At 34.6% G+C, this 20372-nt stretch overlaps 1 protein-coding gene across 1 annotated transcript in view; it reads left to right on the top strand.

Moving 5' to 3' along the window:
• LOC121379924 (AP2-associated protein kinase 1-like) overlaps positions 1-20372 on the top strand; it is a 48655-nt gene that overhangs the window by 13778 nt on the left and 14505 nt on the right. The window contains exons 11-15 of the mRNA XM_041508606.1: positions 263-762; positions 2574-2698; positions 5345-5431; positions 11127-11260; positions 12612-12704. Coding sequence (XP_041364540.1) covers positions 263-762; positions 2574-2698; positions 5345-5431; positions 11127-11260; positions 12612-12704 — 939 coding nt within the window. The remainder of the gene's footprint in view (positions 1-262; positions 763-2573; positions 2699-5344; positions 5432-11126; positions 11261-12611; positions 12705-20372) is intronic.

The raw sequence follows: 20372 nt of genomic DNA, 5'->3' as shown, positions 1-20372 counted from the left end.
TAGATAATGTATCATGTGTGCCTTTAATGAAAAACCAAACGCTTCAGTAGAATATTTATTCATTTCAAGCCTTAACCGTGCATGACTTGCAGTTATCAAGGGTACTGTTTGTGATTCCTTTTCCATGTGCTAGACAATAATTCTTCTTTATTAAAAACAATCTTTTTGTATTATTTTCTTTAACACCCAATAGCTGATTATTAATTAGTCTGTATGCTCTAGTATTGTCATTAAACAAAACAAACTTTGCTGTTACTTCCAGACCCACAGCAGCCTTCCCCGTGTTACGCTGGACAAACACACCTGGCTCCTGCCGGATCGGTTCCGCAGTCGCTGACATCTCCACAGTATCCGGGATCAGTTCCAGTGACTCAGCTGAACACTCAGCAGTTCTACGGCCAACAACAGCAGCCACAACAACAGCAACATCTGACCGCCCAGCAACCAGGGCCGTCCATGTTCTCGTCCCAGCCCGCGGCTGTGTTACAGGAGGCCCTCGGCAAACAGTGTGTTAGTCAGTCGCACAGCGCAGAGAACTTGATGTTCCCGTTGTCGTTCCCGGAACATTTCCGAGACCGCGCAGTGGTGGGGTGCAGTGGTGGTGTGGTGGTGGTGGAGATGGGACGGTTGATAGAGATTGACGACAGGCTGGAACAAAATAACAACAGTAGAGAGGTTACGCCTCCCAGTCAGTCGCATCGAGATACATTTAAAAAGCCATCTCACCCACCTTTCAGAGCAAAGACCACAGAGGACATACAGGTGAGTGGAGACAGGTGATCTTCTGTTCCACATGAGTGAATTGTATAATTGGGCAGTAGTATAAAAATATATTGGGGCACACAGCTATTGTATGTCAGTGTATGGAAAATTGTTGGTTGGAAAAATATATGTTAAATATGACAACAGATGTATTGAGTGAACTCCTAAGTACAGAAACTACATTTGTGTCAGGTAATAGCAAGACATCCTATGATCATATTTTTACATCATCAGATTGATTAAAGAAAGTTTACCCGACATGTCTTATTAGTTCTCTACCTGTCCAACTCCTTTGTCTGTGTGTCTGTGTCTGTGTCTGTCTCGTATAGAGTTTTTCGAATGTTTTTTTCACATTGCCTTGAGATTTTGAGCTGATATTTTGTGTATAGCTTTATCATGTACTGTTATTTATCAAGTTTGGCTTTCATGGTGATTTACCCATTGTTAACAGAGGTATGGCCTTTGGATTTATAAGATACCCAAACAAAAATTCCCTGATGTTTTTTCAGAATGCCTTAAAGCCGCAAACCCTAGTTCCATCCAGCGAAAATAAACTATAATTTGGTTAATCTACAAACCTGTAACACACTTAGATCACGTTTTTATCAAATGGAGTGAAAAAGCAGGTTTTATATCGATAAATACCATGAGAATACCCATGTCCCAATTGCTTGAAATAATTTTGAAAGTTAGTATTCTGATGTCACCGGTAGATGTCGCTCGAAGCACAACAATGCCTACGTCACGACAAATTTCACAGACTTGGGGTGCGTTTCTTTCACCTCTCCTGGACATGTTCCAACTGTTCTGTCCTGGTTGTATCCCCTCTCCAGATATCGTAAGACTTAGCAAAATTATTGGTTTTAAGGGTTTGTAACGTTTTGTATTGAGACACTTACTTGTCTGAACTTTATTGTTACTGAAAATGTTCACGAACTGTGAAGAAAAATCTCACAAATGAACAACAACAAATCGGATGTTGATTGAGCGAACCGTGCACGAGAAAACAAACCGAACCAAAATGATAACGGTCACGTGATATACCAACGTCTGTGACATTGAAATGGAAATATCCCCTCTAAAAATAGATTAGACCTTGTCTGCTCAACGTTTTTTTCTCAGACGTGCGTGTGATTTATGAAATAAGAAAAAAGCATTTTGTGGTATTACAAAAACCAGGATTACCAAAAAACACTGCAGGTGAATGGAAATGTATATTCTAAATAATAAACGGTAAGTAAAGTGCAATTTTATTTGTGAAAAAATTGGTTTAATAGCGAAAAACAACGCCGTAATGGTTAACAACTAGCCGTAACTAGGGTGTGTTCCTTTAATATAGAAATTTTGTATATAGTTTTATTATGTACCGTTACAGATCAGGTTTGACTTTCATGGCAATTTAAATCAATGTGCTCTAGTGGTGTTGGTAAAACAAACTGTCTATTTTCATGGCAATTTACCCATTTTTAATGGAGTTATGGTCCTTGAACGTAGGAGATAACAACATTTTATTTTGCAATGCTTGAAGATATCGAGCTGAAATTGTGTGTATGGTTTTATCATGTTCTGTTACAGATAAAGTTTGACATCCATGGCATTTTAACCAATTTTCACAGAGTTGTGGCCTTTGAATTTAGAAAATAAAGACAAAATTGAGAGCCTGGTAGGAGACATGTATTGTCTTATTATTTGTTAAACAACAACAGATGCCACTAGACAAGCTACATACATTTTTACGTCATGTATATAGTGAGGTCCAAACGGAGTGAAATGTCATTTTAAATTGTACTGTACATGTTATTTGTTTTCAGAGTGACAGCCAGCCGTTGATAGCAATAACCCCGCCCGGATCTCCCACGAAATCTGTGCGCTCTCATCGCAGGATTGTTAGTGATACATCTTTCCTCACCATGGGTGGTAAAGGCAGTGCTTTCAGGTAGAATTTAAAACTAAACTAATATACCCATGTTAATCTAGTTACTGTTGAATTAACAGTTTGCTTGTTAATTGGGCATTGCAGGTCTTAGTGTAGGTGACATTGAGAATAACAGGTTAATGATGTAGGCTTTTTTGTGGTAATTTTCAAAATTTCTAAATTGTCCCTATATTTAGGTATTTCCTGTCCCGAGTCAGACCCCCTATCTTATCGAAAGTCGGACTTGGGATAGGCGTGTTCGAAACCATAAAGGTATATGAACACGTTAAAAACATAGCCAAGCCAAATGATGTAGGTTATTGGCTTTATCCTATAAAGATAACAGGCCGTCGGGTATCCTACTTTTTCCTATTTATTCCTATTTTTGATCAAAATTCCTATTTTTTCCCCTTTTTTTTGCACTTTTGACCAGTTTCATATTTTATTTTATTTTTTAGTGACACCATATTTTTTCTCTTCACACCATTTGCTCCAGATGACTTGCTATGAGACATATTGTGATATCTGTGGCATAGTCATTGAAATCTGAATATGCAGATGGGATGCATGGTTACAGGCTTCCAGTTATTAATTTTCACAATGCAATATAAAGTCCTCTTATTTATAATTTATGAATTTATGAACATGTATCTGTTTTTTGGTAATATCTGATCTTACTGAATGCTCAAAACTAGAAAAACAAAACAAAACCAAAACAACTGCTAAATTGTGTGGGTGGGTGGGTGTTTGTGCAAATATCTTACATTTTCCACATTTCTCATGTCTAAATTGTACGAAGTCAGGCTGAAGCTGTTAAGATTACCTCTGATATACTGGTGCATGGTGTCTAAGGAAGTAGGACTTCAGTACTCATTTGCAGGTTGTGCTTTGCTTACTGTAACAAGTATTCTATTAAATGTGGACACCTGCAGTATCATAATTATTTCACATATTTCTACTAATTCAGTTAGCACACAGCTACTAAATCCAGCTATATTATCCAGTTGATCTGCCAAGAGAAAACTCATTTTAAAAATAGTGTCCATACCCACATTCAATCACATACATACACACACTGCCATTGCTGCTGTTTTTGATGGTGTCACTGGGTCATCAATGCCTTGTTGTGGGGTTTTTTCAGTCAACACACCTGTCATTTCAGAGTTAAAATTTGACCTTGTAACTTGTATTATTTAATAGCATAAAAGGAATACTGCATTATGTTGCTTTTTAAAAGTCTTACTCCAAAGAATCAAATTCAACCACTGCATTGTCTGAATAAAACATGGTGGATCGGGATGGCTATAAGGGGTTTTGGGAGGCCATCTTAAAACAAAATAAGTGCCTATTTTATTCCTATGTCATATATTCTTATTTTCCTGTCTTATTATCTTTTCAATGGTTTTCTATTTCCATATTTAGGTTTTTTGAGATGGCTCACTCACTTGACCCCTGCAATATTCTCTATTTTGGGACATTTACTTTTATACAAAATTCCTATTTTCTTCCTATTTTGTGGGCCCATTGAGTTATTTCTCGTTCCAGTCAGTGCACCACGACTGGTATATCAAAGGCTGTGGTATGTACTACCCTGTCTGTGGGATGGTGCATATAAAAGATCCCTTGTTGCTAATCGAAATGAGTAGCCCATGAAGTGGTGACAGCAGGTTTCCTCTCTCAATACCTGTATGGTCCTTAACGATATGTCTGACGCCATATAACCGTAAATAAAATGTGTTGAGTGCATCATTAAATAAAACATTTCTTTGTCCTGTAAGAGTGGGGATATTATTTTTATTCTTAATTTTGTAGGTCTGGCCATGGGTGAGCAAAATATTTTGCCAAATTATCTGTTAAACTACCAACAATTGCAGAAACCCACAGTTATATTCTAACAAAATATCAATCATTGCATGAAATTATTTTGCCAAATTAAATTAATATTTGCCAAATGTTTTTAAAATTCGCAATAGGCAAATCTGGTGAGTGCCTTAAGCTAGCCCTGCTTTGATATACTCAAAACAAACTTTATTTTCTACTTCACCTAGCCTCAACACAAATTCATATTCCCCTAAGGATATTCACCTCAAGTTTTCTCCATTTTTGTGTTCTGACATAAAATTCATAACTAAATTCTTGTAATGTGTTACATTTGTCATAATTCGTAAATAAATACTTCAATTGAAATTAATGATATAAAAGAAAATGCAATTGAATATCTAGACAAAGCAATATCCTTTTAGTAGCAGTTTATGATTGCTTTAAATAGTCACCATAAATAGCCAATAGAAACGGCTGTTGCAGGATATGTTAAATTGAACTTTTGAACAATTTAGTCTTTATAAATAAGTAATTTGGATGTTACTTTAAGGGAGTTTTTGAATATTTGTTTTTTTGTCTTTATAACTGTTATAGGCAGGTTAAAAAAAAAAAAGGTCAGTATTGAAATTAGAGTAAATATAAAGCTTATGTGCATTTTCTATGTATTTTATTATATTTATGATATTTACAGCATTTAAAAAAAACCCACATATTTGTATTAAGTATTTTAATGCTATTTTAAACAGCGTGTTAATTACAGATTGTGTTTGTAAATTTTGTGTATTTTATCAGCTTCAAGTTTTATAGCCAGAATTTACTAAATGTATTATAATTTTGTTTTTCTAGAGCTTACCATGGGAACAGCAATTTGTCAGCACCGTTTGATATTAAATCGAAGTCCGCCAGTACGACACCCGTGCATTCCCCGCCACTGTACGTTTGTTTTCTATCATTTCACCGTATAGCATGAATGAATAACATTGGCTAGTGGGTATAAAACAAAAGATATGTAAATAAATATGAAATGAAATGGCTGACCATGGTCAACAATTCAGTGGTTTATACTGCTGTAGGAAATATTAGCTAAGTAAATGATATGTGCTAGCTTCTGTTTCAGTTACCCCCGTAGGTTGGCCCATTGGTCTATTTCTCGTTCCAGCCAGTTCATCATGACTGGTATATCAAAGGCTGTGGTATGCGCTATCCTGTCTGTGGGATGGTGCATATAAAAGATCCCTTGCTGCTAATCGAAAAGAGTAGTCCATGAAGTGGAGACAGCAGGTTTCCTCTCTCAATATCTGTGTGGTCCTTAACCATATGTCTGATGCCATATAACCATCAATAAAATGTGTTGAATACATCGTTAAATAAAACATTTCCTTCCTTCCTGTTTCAGTTAAAAACTAACTCTTTTTTTTAACTTTCTGTCAAAGACTGGTATATGCTTTCTTTCAACTCTTTAACATATTTTCTTACTATTTAATTAACTCCGTACTTAAGAGTCAGCTCAGTATTTACCATACCGACTTTAGTTACAGCACATTGTCATTTCTTTTCCTTGCCATGTTTGACTGGGGAAACATCAAATGTGCAACATTAACTGTGAGAAAATTAGCAGCAAAGGTTTCTTTTGCCTTTTGTTGTCAGTCACTTACATACATTGTTTGAAAATACATCATTTTGAAATAGATTTTTATTATCCCCTTGCCACAAGTTGTCGAGGAGATGCAGAGTTTTGCCATCATGTACGTATGTATATGAAGCATGACATCAACACACTAGCAACTTCATTTCTCATCAGATTTTCATGAAACTGATTTTTATACTCAACATATTACACAGTATGAAGTCACATGTAGTTAATTCAAAATGGCACAGAACATTTTCAAGGCAATTTACAGTATTATTACCAAACAGCTAGAGGGTATACATCATTTCTGATTCTTCGTTATATTTTTGTTTCCCCTTTTAGGGTTTCTGCCAGAGGGTAAAACGGGTATGGTGCCATAGCCAAATATTTTTGCTGATTTTTTTTTTTTAAGTTAACATTTTGACAAAATTAATTTCTCTTATCATTACTGTATTATTTTCTTAACTCTAACCCTAAATGTTGCACCCCACCCCCCCCCCCCCCCCCCCCCCCCCAAAAAAAAAAATACCCTGTGACTGTGTGTGCATTCAATTACATAGTTCCATACCCAAAAATTTCTTTCTGGCAGAAACACTGTATAATAATAATAATAATAATGTACACTAGGTTCTGTGTCATTGTATAGTTTTGGTATGTGGTGGGTAGGGAAGTAGGTAGACATGAGTATTTTGTGACTTGTTCTATTGTTTGGATCAGACTTGAACCTTGGTATATGTATTTCTGTTGGTTTCATTGTTAAATGCCTGAGGTGATTTGGTCATAGGATTGAACCACCTCAGTGGACCCAGTCAATGTATCAAAGGTTATGGTATGTGCTGTCTTTGCTGTTAGTAAGTACATATAAAAGAATCTTTGCTGCTAATGGGAAAATGTACTTGGTATGATGTAAAGATTTTATCACTGGAATAAAGAATCTTGTTTCAGTCTTCGTTAGAAAAGCAAATGATCACTCACACTCCTATCCACAATCGCCTGGAATGTTTTAGGGGAGCTATAATTGATCACCTTGCAATAAAATTTGTGTAAATTAATTGCTTTGCAATAAAATTTGTGTAAATTAATTGCTTTGCAATAAAATTTGTGTAAATTAATTGCTTTGCAATAAAATTTGTGATTGTTTACCTAGCATCCTTTTAGGAGAATGATCTTCATTTCATCTTGTTTTGTGTTTTCAACTCTCTAACATATTTTCTTACTATTAATTAACTCCATACTTTAGAGTCAGCTCAATATTTACCATACTGTCTTTAGTTACAGCACATTGTCATTTCTTTTCCTTGTCATGTTTGACTGGGGAAACATCAAATGTGCAACATTAACTGTGAGAAAATTAGCAGCAAAGTTTTTCTTTGGCTTTTGTTGTCAGTCACTTACATACATTGTTTAAAAATACATCATTTTGTAATAAACTATTGTTATAAATCTCCTTGCCACAAGTTGTTGAGGGGATATAGTGTTGTCATTATGCCATTGATGCAAAATGTATGACGACACTACTCAGTAACTTCATTTATTACCTGATTTTCATGAAACATATTTATACTGTGTATAAAGGCAATTTACAGTATTATTGCCAAACTGCGAGGGGATATGCGTCGTTTCCAATGCCTTGTTTCATTTTTGTCTGCCTTTTATGTACACTTAGTCCAGTGTCATTGTATAATTTGGGTGTGGGGTGGTTAGGGAAGTCTAATAACTAGACATGAGTATTTTGTGACTTGTGTTAGTGTTTTGATGAGACTTGAACCTAGGTAATTTATTTCTGTTGGTTTCATTGTTAAATTCCTGAGGTGATTTGGTCGTAGCATTGAACCACCTCAGTTGACCCATTGGATTTGTTTCTTCCCAGTGAACACCTCACAGCTGGTATGTCAAAGGATGTGGTATGTACTGTCCTATCTGTGGGAAAGTCCATTTAAAAGAACCCTTGCAGCTTATGAAGAAATATAGCGGGTTATCTCTGAAGGCTATATGTTAGAATTGTAAATGTTTTACAATCACATCGAATTACTCATGATTAATTAATCAATGTGCTCTAGTGGTGGTGTTAAGCAAAACAAACTTTAACTTTGTTCTGTTGAAGAATGCAGTTAAATGCATTATCAGAATAGATGCAAAATTGATGGAAGTGTATAGTTAACTTACAGAGGTTTGTAATATAGAATGCATGTTTTGAACATAACACTTCAGCAATTTTATCTCACTGAATTTCTTACTATTGCATTGGCGATTGAAAGCACATTGTTGTTTATTTTTTCACCCATTTATTGGATGGAAAATTAAAATGTGCAACATTAACTGAGAGAAAATTAGCAGCAAAGCTTTATTTATACTATAGCTTCTGTTGTCAGTCATTCCCATACACTGTTCTACTTTGTTTTAACCAAGGTAATTAACACATTCTGCACTGACACAGTTGTGAACATTGTTTCAAAACATTGACAAGTCCAAACTATCAACACATGAACAGCTACATAGAATAGATCAATTGTTTTGAAATGCCCTTGAGAGAAAATGTATTTAGCTTAGTAATAGGTGACATGTCCACAGTTTTGAAATGTCTATAAGGAAGAATGCTCAACAAACTTCTATTTAGCTTCACTGACTAAATCATTTGGTTATTTTCCAACACGTAGATATGAGTGGATTGGTCACTTTAGCATGGTGTCTGTTCCACCACTATAGCTTGTTTTGGTTCATGGTTTAGATGTTTCTGTTTAATCATTTCAGGTTTGTTTTCATTCTAGTTTCAGTTTGGGGTTTTTCTCTCTTCTCTCTCTCTCTCTCTCTCTCTCTCTCTCTCTCTCTCTCTCTCTCTCTCTCTCTCTCTCTCTCTCTCTCTCTCTCTCTCTCTCTCTCTCTCTCTCCCCCATTCTATCACATTAAGTTTGATTCCCCCATTTCAGATTTATTTCCATCCAGTATCAAGATTTTGTTTTAGTTCATCACTTGTTTCTGATTTATTATATTTTATTGTATGGCACTTCCAGATTTTTTTTCTCACCAACATATTGGCTGAAGAAGGAGGGAATGTGCAATATTAACTGAGAGAAAATTAGCAGCAAAGCTTGCTTTATAGCTTTTGTTGTCAGTCACTCCCATACATTATTATACTTTGTTTTAATATTGTCAACTTAGCCAAGATAACATTAGATGATGTGACACAACTCAACTATCGGGTTGAGTCAGTCACATCGTGTAGTGTGTCTTGAAAAATCAGTTGTCTTTGACTGATTTTTAGTCGGCCCGATGGCATTTGACATGACTGAACATGTTTGGTTGCACATGACTGCCATCGTTAGTACGATGCAGCACAACTGTCGGGTCATATAGTGTGAATGGCTTAGGTGACGCGATTTAAGTGATATCCAATGAAATGTCGCCTTTTTATTATGTAACATAAAAGTAACAATGGAAGAAGACTTACATGTGTTTACTCTCTGGATGAAATGGGCCACTTATTCAGTCAGCTGCTTGAATTGTTTGAGAAATACCTAGTTCTTAAAGGATCTTTCATCTTCTTTCGTTAATTCGGTCATTAAATTGTAAAAACAAGCTTGCTGTTTGTGACGTTCAATCCATTAGTGAACCCACCACCTACGTATCAGTTAAATGTTTGTTTTGTTTAATGACACCACTAGAGCACATAGATTTCTTAATCATCGGCTATTAGATGTCTAACATTTCATAATTTTGATATACAGTGGACTCTGTCTAAACTGGACTCACTTTGTACCGTCAAAATAGTCCAGTTTACATAGAGGACCGGTTTAGACAGAGTTCATCCAGAGTTATGGTTCTTGAATCATCGACAAACTCGCGATCAACAATGACATTTGAACCCATTGATGGTTGGGAAACACAGTCATACAAGCCAGACTTGCAATTGATTATTTCACAGACATATAAAATATACCTAAAGGGACATTCCTGAGTTTGCTGCAATTTTTAGGATGTTATCCACTAACAGAGACTTTTTAACGATTGTAATTTCATATCAGATATATTTTTCTGCATAAAATATTAGTGGCTGCATATTAAACGTGTTTCTGGTCGTTCTAATATTTGTACTAGGTTAAATTTCATTTTATTTCCTAAAACATTATTTATTCATACGTACGAAATTATTTGAATACAAAATCCAGATCTAACGGCCTACCGCAATAAGAGTAAACTTCACACGAGTGTGATTACATTTTGTATTTGATCTTGCGACGGCGTCCTGATTACTCGGCAAGTGACGATCATTATTCAACTAATTAAGCAGCCCGTCGTTCAGTCAAATCCCAATCCGGTGTAGACAGAGGTAATTAATGCATGAACGGTTCTTGATTTTTGGTCTGGAGTCCGGAGTAGACAGAGTACGGATTAGACAGAGATTTATACCTAAGAGATAAACGGTAGCTGGACGGGGCTTTAGAAATGGACCGGTTTATGCAGAGATCCGGATTACACAGAATCCGGTTTAGACAGTCCACTGTATAGTCTTTAAAGTCTTATAGAGGAGACCCACTACATTTTTTCATTAGTAACGAGAGATCTTTTATATGCACCATGCCACATACAGGATAGAAAATACCATGGCCTTTGATATACCAGTCATGGTGCACTGACTGGGAAGAGAAACAGCCCAATGGGTCCACCAACGGGAATCAGAGACAATTCATCTTCATCGGCGAAGTCATTGCAGCATTAGCAGGGTGATGTGGCCTATAAGCTAATTTACTTCCAGTTCCTGTCCAACAAGAATCTTGTTTCAGTTGAGTCACATCACATGTGAACGAATTGAAAGATACGACCGATTTGTCAGTGAACGTGGCTAGCGACGCGACCGTCCAGTTGACTAGCATCGGTTAATGTGATCTAGGCTTAAGATTTATTTTATTCTTAGTCATATGTATGCAAGCAGAATAGGTTCTTCTGTCTAAACCTATTTGTTAATGCATATATAAACTACATGTTATTTATTGGTTGTAGGTCAGCGTACAGCCGGACTCTGTCCATGGACATGACGGACTGGAATCCATTCGGTGATGATAATTTTGAAAGTACCTCGGAAGACATCATGTTTGGCAAAGAGTTTGACCGCATTCGTCGAGGATCTAACACTAGTAAGTAGTCGTGTTTGGCAAAGAGTTTGACTGCATTCGTTGAGGATCTAACACTAGTAAGTAGTCGTGTTTGGCAAAGAGTTTGACCGCATTCGTCGAGGATCTAACACTAGTAAGTAGTCATGTTTGGCAAAGAGTTTGACTGCATTCGTTGAGGATTAACACTAGTAAGTAATCGTATTTGGCAAAGAGTTTGACCATATTTGTCAAGGATCCAACATTAGTAAGTAGTCATGTTTGACAGAGAGTTTGACCGTACAAGTCAAGAATCTAACACTAATAAGTAGTTGTGTTTGACAGAGTTTGACCGTATACGTCGAGGATCTAACATTAGTAATTAGTTGTATATTTCAAAGAGTTTGACTGTATTTGTCGAGGATCTAACACTAGTAAGTAGTCATGTTTGACAGAGTTTGACCGTGTACGTCGAGGATCTAACACTAATAAGTAGTCGTGTTTGGCAAAGAGTTTGACTGTATACGTTGAGGATCTAATACTAGTAAGTAGTCGTGTTTGGTAAAGAGTTTGACCGTATTCGTTGAGGATCTAACACTAGTAAGTAGTCATGTTTGGCAAAGAGTTTGACCGTATTTGTTGAGGATCTAACACTAGTAAGTAGTCGTGTTTGACAGAGTTTGACCATATACATTGAGGATCTAATACTAGTAGTCGTGTTTGGCAAAGAGTTTGACCGTATACGTTGAGGATCTAACACTAATAAGTAGTCGTGTTTGGCAAAGAGTTTGACCGTATACGTTGAGGATCTAATACTAGTAGTCGTGTTTGGCAAAGAGTTTGACCGTATACGTTGAGGATCTAACACTAATAAGTAGTCGTGTTTGGCAAAGAGTTTGACCGTATACGTTGAGGATCTAATACTAGTAAGTAGTCATGTTTGACAAAGAGTTTGACTGTATTCATCGAGGATTCAACATTAGTAAGTAGTCGTGTTTGGCAGAAAGTTTGACTGTATACATCAAGGATCTAACACTAGTATCTAGTCGTGACTGAATGGTCATGTACTGGTCATATTATTTCAAAACATGGAATTTTCTTCAAATTACTGTGAATGTGGAACATTATCAATGACACCATCAATATACTGTATTCTGTGCTATCTGTGGTAAAGTACTATGTCTGAGGAAATACTTAGTAAATTGTCACATCTAATGTCAATAGTAGTAAAGGAATTTTATTAATTGGAAAATTTATTCTGTAAATATATTTAACATCAAAAGCAGAGAAGCAAATTATGTGATGTTAATTCTGTGTTGTTTATAGCAGTATACTTAAGATACAAGTAGCAAGCGTGTATTTTGCCTGTGATATTAATGTAACAATTTGTTTGTAGGTATATCTAATGTAAAAAGTCGTGAAGATCTTGTGATGTCTGGTTCCGATTCTTCCGATCCGTTTTGCAATGCACCATTTAAAAAACCTGGAGGTAAGTGTATATTTCTAATCTTATATTCTAATTTCTTGTTTTATTGTGGCACCCAGTATGTGTAATTTCTCAGACAACAGCACTCCTTGAATGTGGCTTGACAATTCGTATCTTGGGTTTTAGTTTTTTCTATTTCTGTCCCTTTATAACAGAGCACAGATGATGATATATTTACGTAAATATTGAAAACCAAGTTCTGTTCTAATCCTATGAGCGTGTGTGCACACACATACACTGCTTGCAGTCATATATATTTTCATCTTATCAATTTGATAGCTTGTCACTTGACAACAATAACAAACAATATATAATCTTTGCTTGTGAAACATATATCAAACAAGTTTGCTAATGGGAAATAAACTGTTTCTATTGAATTATTTTGTGTTTGTTTTTCTTGTTCCTTAAGGTTGCATGTTTTTCTTTGAAGATGCACCACTATAATATAGTTTGCACTTATTACAAATAAAATCAGTTTTTAGTTTGTATATACATTAATTTAAAAAGTGAAAATAGTTTTTCTAAATGAAAGTTTGTACTTTTTTTTTTTTTTTAAATAGAAGTTTAATTAAATGAATTACTTTAATGACATTTTTTAAAAGTTATATATTTTTTTTTATTGAAGTTTGTTAATACCGTAGTTAGGTTTTTGATGTGATGTTCGTTCCCTGTGCCATTATCACTGCTGTGCATGCTAGTACAGATACGCATTGACGTTGTCATTGCAGCCCGCCACAAGGGAGATAACTCCTCAGATGGATATGTGAACAGAACGTCAAAAAGCTACTCTAGTTTTGGAGATAAAAAATGACAAAAAAGCGTCTGTGTTTATCGAGCTGATCCAGTGTGCCACTGTTGCAAGTTTCTTCTCGAAGATGGGATAACTGCTGTGTTTGCTAGTTATCAAGACTACTGCTGTGTTTAGGTTGTAGAGGCTGGATCAGTGAAGCATTGATATGGTTACAGGGAATTAGTTCTACAGGCAGTGGTGTTGTATGCTGATTACTTATTTCAAGTGCCATTGTGCCTTTTATGAAAGCTTTTTTAGTATCAAATATTGTAAATCATGAAATATTGAGCAAATTTTTAATCTAGGACTTATTAATAAAACATAACAATGGTCAGTTTTGTTACATCAGTGTAAAACGTAGTAAATTCTAAATATTAAATGGCTTTGCTAGATTTACTTATATTTTATGATTTACAATTATTTGAACCTCAAGATTTTGGTTGTTTTGTTCTCATCAGTGATGTCCTCATGTTATTCTTTACCAGAGTATGCAGGAATTTAATAGAATATACTGAACTTTTTGTTATTTCATATAAATGACCATTTGGTTATCAACATTTTCACAAGTATACAAAGCATAATGTCTTTTGCTATTACTATCTCTCCTTCCTAAAATGTGTTAGAAATGCAGATTTAGAAATGCAGATTTTTGTGAGGTACATTTTTATCAACTTGTCTTTTTGGTGAAAAAGCATATGCTGCCATGTATTACCCTTCTCCCCTCCCCACCAAGCATATGGTTTGGATACTTGTGCCCCACTGGTGGGCCCATGTTGCTATTTCTCATTCCAGCCAGTGCACCACGACTGGTATATCAAAGGCCATGGTATGTACTACCCTGTCTGTGGGATGGTGCATATAAAAGAACCTTTGCTGCTAATCAAAAAGAGTAGCCCATGAAGTGGCGACAGCAGGTTTCCTCTCTCAATATCTATGTGGTCCTTAACCATCTGATGCTATATAACCATAAATAAAATGTGTTGAGTGCGTCGTTAAACAAAACATTTCTTTCTTTTGGATACTTTTGAAATTGTTGATAACTGTAAACAGCTGCTCGAGTTTTAACTGTATTTTAATACCCGTGTTCCTTGCCTTGCTGTAGGATGTTTGTCTCCACACATTGCATTAGTCGGACTTATTTCTTATTTAACATTCACTTGTTTTTTATTTTATACTTTTGGTTAGTCATCTATACCCTAGTTTCAACCCGTGAAAATGACACTAAGTTTAGTTATTGTCTGATTTTAGTGATCAAAAATGGCTTTAACAATAATAGTGAAAAAAATATGCATTGTTTAAAAACTAGAGTGTGTGACTTTAGTTCATTGCTAGGTATTAACCTTCTGACTACTGCATTAATTGCTGACAAAACTCTTGTTAAGGGGTTACAAATGTATATCATTACTCACATATTTTAACTTGCAACTTTTAGACCAGTTAAATTTGTTTGAACTTTTTTTTTTTTAATTGATACATTTGTGTTTGCATACATGCCTTGTGACCAGATGTCCAGTATTTACAGCCTTTATTTTGCTGTGTTTTGCTAACCACAAAATGTCTTTTTCAAATCAAACTACAATTCATATCCCAATATTTTATTATTTTTGATGTATATATATTCAGTCAAATATATTAACTAATTATCTGGCACAATCAGCTATCAATTCCTCATATGACAAAGACATTCCACCATTGTTGCTAAGTGAAAATACTTGCTGGAAACCACTTTTTAAACTAAAAATTCCTAGATATCTCTTAAAGAAAAATGGAAAAGTAGTGCATAGCTATTTCCATATGTTCTATTTTACCTGTATGCAAAACTGTGGGAGATGTGAATTATTGAATGCTTGCATGTGGTATAAAGTGTGTTGATTTGCATGATGTTGGGCGACGTATCTCACCTGCAGTATTCAGAAGGTTAATAATGAACACAGTAGTGTTCTGTAACTGTATGAAATGTTACAGTTTTAAATATTTAAAATGGCAATAGGAGAACAGTGTTCCAGTATTTAATTATGAATAATTGCTGCATCTAATTGTTTGTTTTTATATTTTACATTGCTGTATGAGAAGGATGATTTGTTTTGAGAATGGTGGGTGCTATGAAATAATGTAGCTTTCTAGTCATTTATGTTTGCTGGTGATTTGCTAGTTATTTGTTAATAATTTACTGGTGTTTGGATATTACAGTGACTGAACAGTTTCTACCAGATCTCGGAAGTCTGTGGATATATTTTTTTAATGATAGGTCCTTCATCTTTCATTTGGTCTTCACTAACAATTATTTATATTTGATTGTGGTACTGAATTTCTTTTCAATCCTTTTTATGATAACTTTTATTGTTTTTGAAAGCTGCTTAAATCTACTACTGCTTCAGAGCTAAAATGACAGAAATTATAAATATGCTTTTTAAAAGTTCTTTGGATTCTCTAAATTAAGAAAACAAGGTGTTAATTTATTACGTAGTATTGCTTAAGTTTACAGCAGACCTTACAAGCAAAGAAATTATGATGACATCTCAAAGCCTTAAATATTTATGATAAATAGTTGATCTGTTCTCAAAAAGTGGATTATTGGTATTTCAGTGCCAAGATACCTATACATGTGACAGCTGTGATAAAACATACACATCCATGACAAACATTGCATTTTGTGACTCCAGTAACATGGGCATGGCTTGACCCTGACAAGATGTTGATGTTAAACACTGATGACATGCATTTCATATTTTTATACTTTGTCATGTTTTTTTTTGGGTTTTTTTTTTTTTCATTAATATTTACACACTCACACTTTTAACATAAATGATGCATAAGATGATGGGTGTATATAAGTGGGGTTTCTAATCTGCAAAATGCATATGGTTGAGCTTAAGGCAGGCTAGAAATGTTTTTAAATTGCATTAAAAGTAATTTGCTACAAATGCTGAAAACACTTAACTTCAGATTATTTTTATTTTTGGTGATATTTATAAAGTTATATGTTAGAAGGGTGGACATAGTTTTACAAAATGTATCCTAACATAAAAGACACTATTGTTGAAACAAAAAATTCCTAACCCTAACCCTCAGTGATTTTATGTAGTAAGAGATGGCAAATCTTTATTATCTTCTCCTTTCCTCTAGTACTAAAACTCTTAATTTACTGAGTCACACATTAAGGTCACAGTTATTGCTCATTGAATGTTTGGAACAAATCAAACACTGATATAAAGATGATATAAAATGTGTGAGTTTGTCCACTTGTGGTATGAATGCTTTGGTATGTTCATTGCTTGAACATCTATATTAAGGTATGTGTACTAAATTATATTATTGAGTTAGATAGGGTTTTTTTTTTTGGGGGGGGGGGGGGTTGTATTAATAAAATATTAAAAGTATTAATAATTCTCTTTTTGTGTTGCTTGTAAACTTTTGGATAGTTAATATACTTCAATTGTGTTTTTTTAAAAGCCAAAATAGGTATGCATTTTCACACTTTAAAGGTAGAGTCAACTCCAACAAGAGCCTTATGTGTTGGAAAGATGCATACCCGGACCACCAACACATACTAACACTTTAGCAAATGAAAAACGCGTAATTTTAGAGTTAATAAAAAACCACAATTATTCCTGCTAACTGGGAGCAGCCATTTTGTTTCGTTTTTGTGACGTCCGGTGGGATAGCTTGGGGCGAAGTGACCATCTCCTGTATGTACAGTGTAAACAAAAGCAGTAATTTTCGACAAGGCGCTTCTCTTTGATCAACCTGATTTGAAAGCAGCATAAATGACGTAATAATATAATAAACTTTTTAACTAAATATATTTCAAGTTGCATTAACGAAAAAAAAATTGGGTTATAGTGTTTTTCTCTGTTTAATAATCCAAAGGAAAAATGTACACTATTACGCCTATTGATATGCTATGTTGGAGCAAAAACGACAACCCACGATACCCAAGTGATAATCTTATTTTCTTTGGGACTACGTAATTGGTCAGTTCTGTGGTTTTAGATGGAAAAGTCTACTTAATCAATAGTTTTACATAACTATTTACAGTAATAAACCATGTCCATTACAATTTTATGGGCGACAGGTAATATTCAACAATACCGGTATGTATTTTTGTGTCTAGACAGCGTCAATTAATTGGCTCGTCTGGTTACCAATCAAATACACACCTGCCAATCAGGAATCAAAGGTAGAAGCAACTAACAGCATAGACCAATTAACTAAGAAAACACTCCCTGTATCATTTCAGTATGTAGGTTAATGCATGGGCAAAACATTGTTAATTGTTTCGACTTGTTGTATCGCCACTTTGACAATGGTATTTTATTTTGTATTGAAAATAATATATATAGTGCTGGATATACTTACTGGCTTACTGGGATGTGTATTATTACAGAACATTGCAATGCATGACTATTTATCATCCCGCAAAAACCAGGTAGATTGTGTTTCTCTAGTTCTAAGGCTCATTCCTGGCGTGACGCGTTAAGTATTACGTAACCACCAGCTCGCCAGAGGGCGTACTCACTGAGATGGTACAAAATGGCTGCGCCCGTTATATATAATAGTCGTCACATTTAACCGTTTTATTAATTAACTATACGATTATATGTGTTGATATTAAGCAATAATGTGCATTATACATCGTTGAATATGCATACCAGGCCAAATGCCTTAATTGCCCTCTCCTTTAATGTTACTATAACCAAACATTTACAAGTTGTTTTTAAGTCTGTATGTGTATCTGAGGAGTGTGTAATATAATCGGTAAACAGGTAAACAAATATATGGTCGTATAAAGTAAAAACATTGATTTAGAACAATTTCACAACTGTATGTTTTTTTGTGTTGTTATTTTTAACAACTTCAGTTGATTACATTTGATTATAAATTTTACATACACACATGTAAATGCTTTATAACATGACGTTGTGAATATACGATCACTGCCAGTTTTAATAATTGTGTTAAATATACATGGTACTCTTACAGCACTGTATAGCATTTCTTGCTAAAATTTAGTTTCTTGCTTGTAAAGTTGGTTTTTGACATCAGGTCGTATGAAATTTATTCTGAGAGCATAACTACATGTACAACAGTAAGTTGAATTGGTACTTTCTAACATTAATTTTTTGAATCTTATCTAAAAGTAAGTAAATACTATGATCACGTGGGTATATTATTGCTATTATTTATTTATTTATTTATTTTTCATCCAGGTTTTTTTTATATATATATACAGTCAAATCCGCTTAATTGCATAGCCCCGGTGCGTTTCAAATATATGCCAATAACCGGTATAACCGATTATCCGATAGAGCCCCACTTCCAGATTATAACCACGGTAAACTTTACAAATGACTTGTGGACAGTCTATCTTACTCTTCACTGCAGAACACTGTTTGAATGCTGATACATGTATGTGTTTCATTTGTTTATACATGTATTGTAAAATAATAATAAATAAAATAACAGTATAAATGTTGTAAGATCAAATATTTTTAATTTTGCATGGTTACAAATCTGCGGTTGTGTTTATTGATGCTATGTCTAGCTTCTAATATTCACGTTGCAGTTTGTTACACACAGCTTTTCCACAGTTCACACCTATTGTTCTGAGGGGTGTTGAGTAGTGAAACTGTGTTACTTTGCAAAGCGTAATTTCCACATGCAGGCGAAATAAACATAACTTAAATTAACAACTGTTAATTGTCAACCGATTTCAGTCAGTGTACTAATGTTACAGTATATTTTGTTAGAGATGCTATTGTGCATTGAACAAAATATAAGAAGCGTAATGTTTATTTTGCTTATTTCATTAATTAATTAGAAAATTAAAAATAATTAATAATTAATAAAATTATTAACACGATGTAAGCCAGGCCTGTGGCCACCCCTCTCTCTCCCCCCCCCCCCCCCCCCCAGTAGGAATCGAGGGAGAGGCCTGGCCCGCCTCCCCCACAAATGTATGTAGGGTTTTTTCCTATTCCATATACAGATTAAAATCTGGCTTAGCCCTGAATTAATTGACAACTAGTAATACACTGAGAAGGCGTGGCCAATTGGATTAGTTTATTGTTGTGTAGTTTTACCTCAGACATGGTAAGTGTGTCTGTTTAAAACAATACCAGTGATGCGGTTAGTTGCAGTTTCTATAAGTGTTTTTAATTATTGTTTTAACATAAATAAATAGCAGTGATAATTAATGTTAACTTAAAATACGGTGGTTCAAATGTGACATACAAAATACAGTAAAAACTAATCATATTTAATTATTTTTATTAAATTTATTCTAGGACACAATTGCCATTGGCCAACTCTATCTTTCAGTGTTATCGAAGGCTTTAAGCTAACGCAATGCGCACATAAAAATAACAATAGACTATTCCACTGCTGTAGGGAAGTTTTTGTGTTCTGTCAAGGTAGTTCCGTTGTCAGTGTTGTTTTAAGTAATTTTGTAACAAAGAACAAATTACACCTGAAATCCTGACATCAAGACTTAAAAGATGCAATAATGGTCCCAGGATTACTGCAATAAACACGCTGAATACATTGCTATAAGCTCTACGATGAGTCTTGTGTGAGATGTCAACATTGTACATCGCCTGTTTTAGTAACCACTTTTACTTTTTTCTTCTTTTAATATTAGTTTTTAATCAACATAGAACATTCTGCTTTATTCTCTGTGCAATTACAATTGTTTCTGGTAAAATATCAAAGGTTTGTGGAACATTTTATGATGGAATTTTCTAGACTTTTTTGGTTTTCGTATGCAATTAACCGATGTTTGTCTTTATAAAGCTATTCAAATATGCGACATAATTTTTATTGATTTAATGCTAAATGGTTCTGTGTAGCCGAATTATATGCAAATAACCGATTTATGCTAT

The sequence above is a fragment of the Gigantopelta aegis genome, chromosome 8, assembly GCF_016097555.1.
Source record: "Gigantopelta aegis isolate Gae_Host chromosome 8, Gae_host_genome, whole genome shotgun sequence".
NCBI lineage: Eukaryota > Metazoa > Mollusca > Gastropoda > Neomphalida > Peltospiridae > Gigantopelta > Gigantopelta aegis.
The sequence above is the reverse complement of the archived record's forward strand: the minus strand, read 5'-3'. Positions and strand labels throughout refer to the sequence as shown.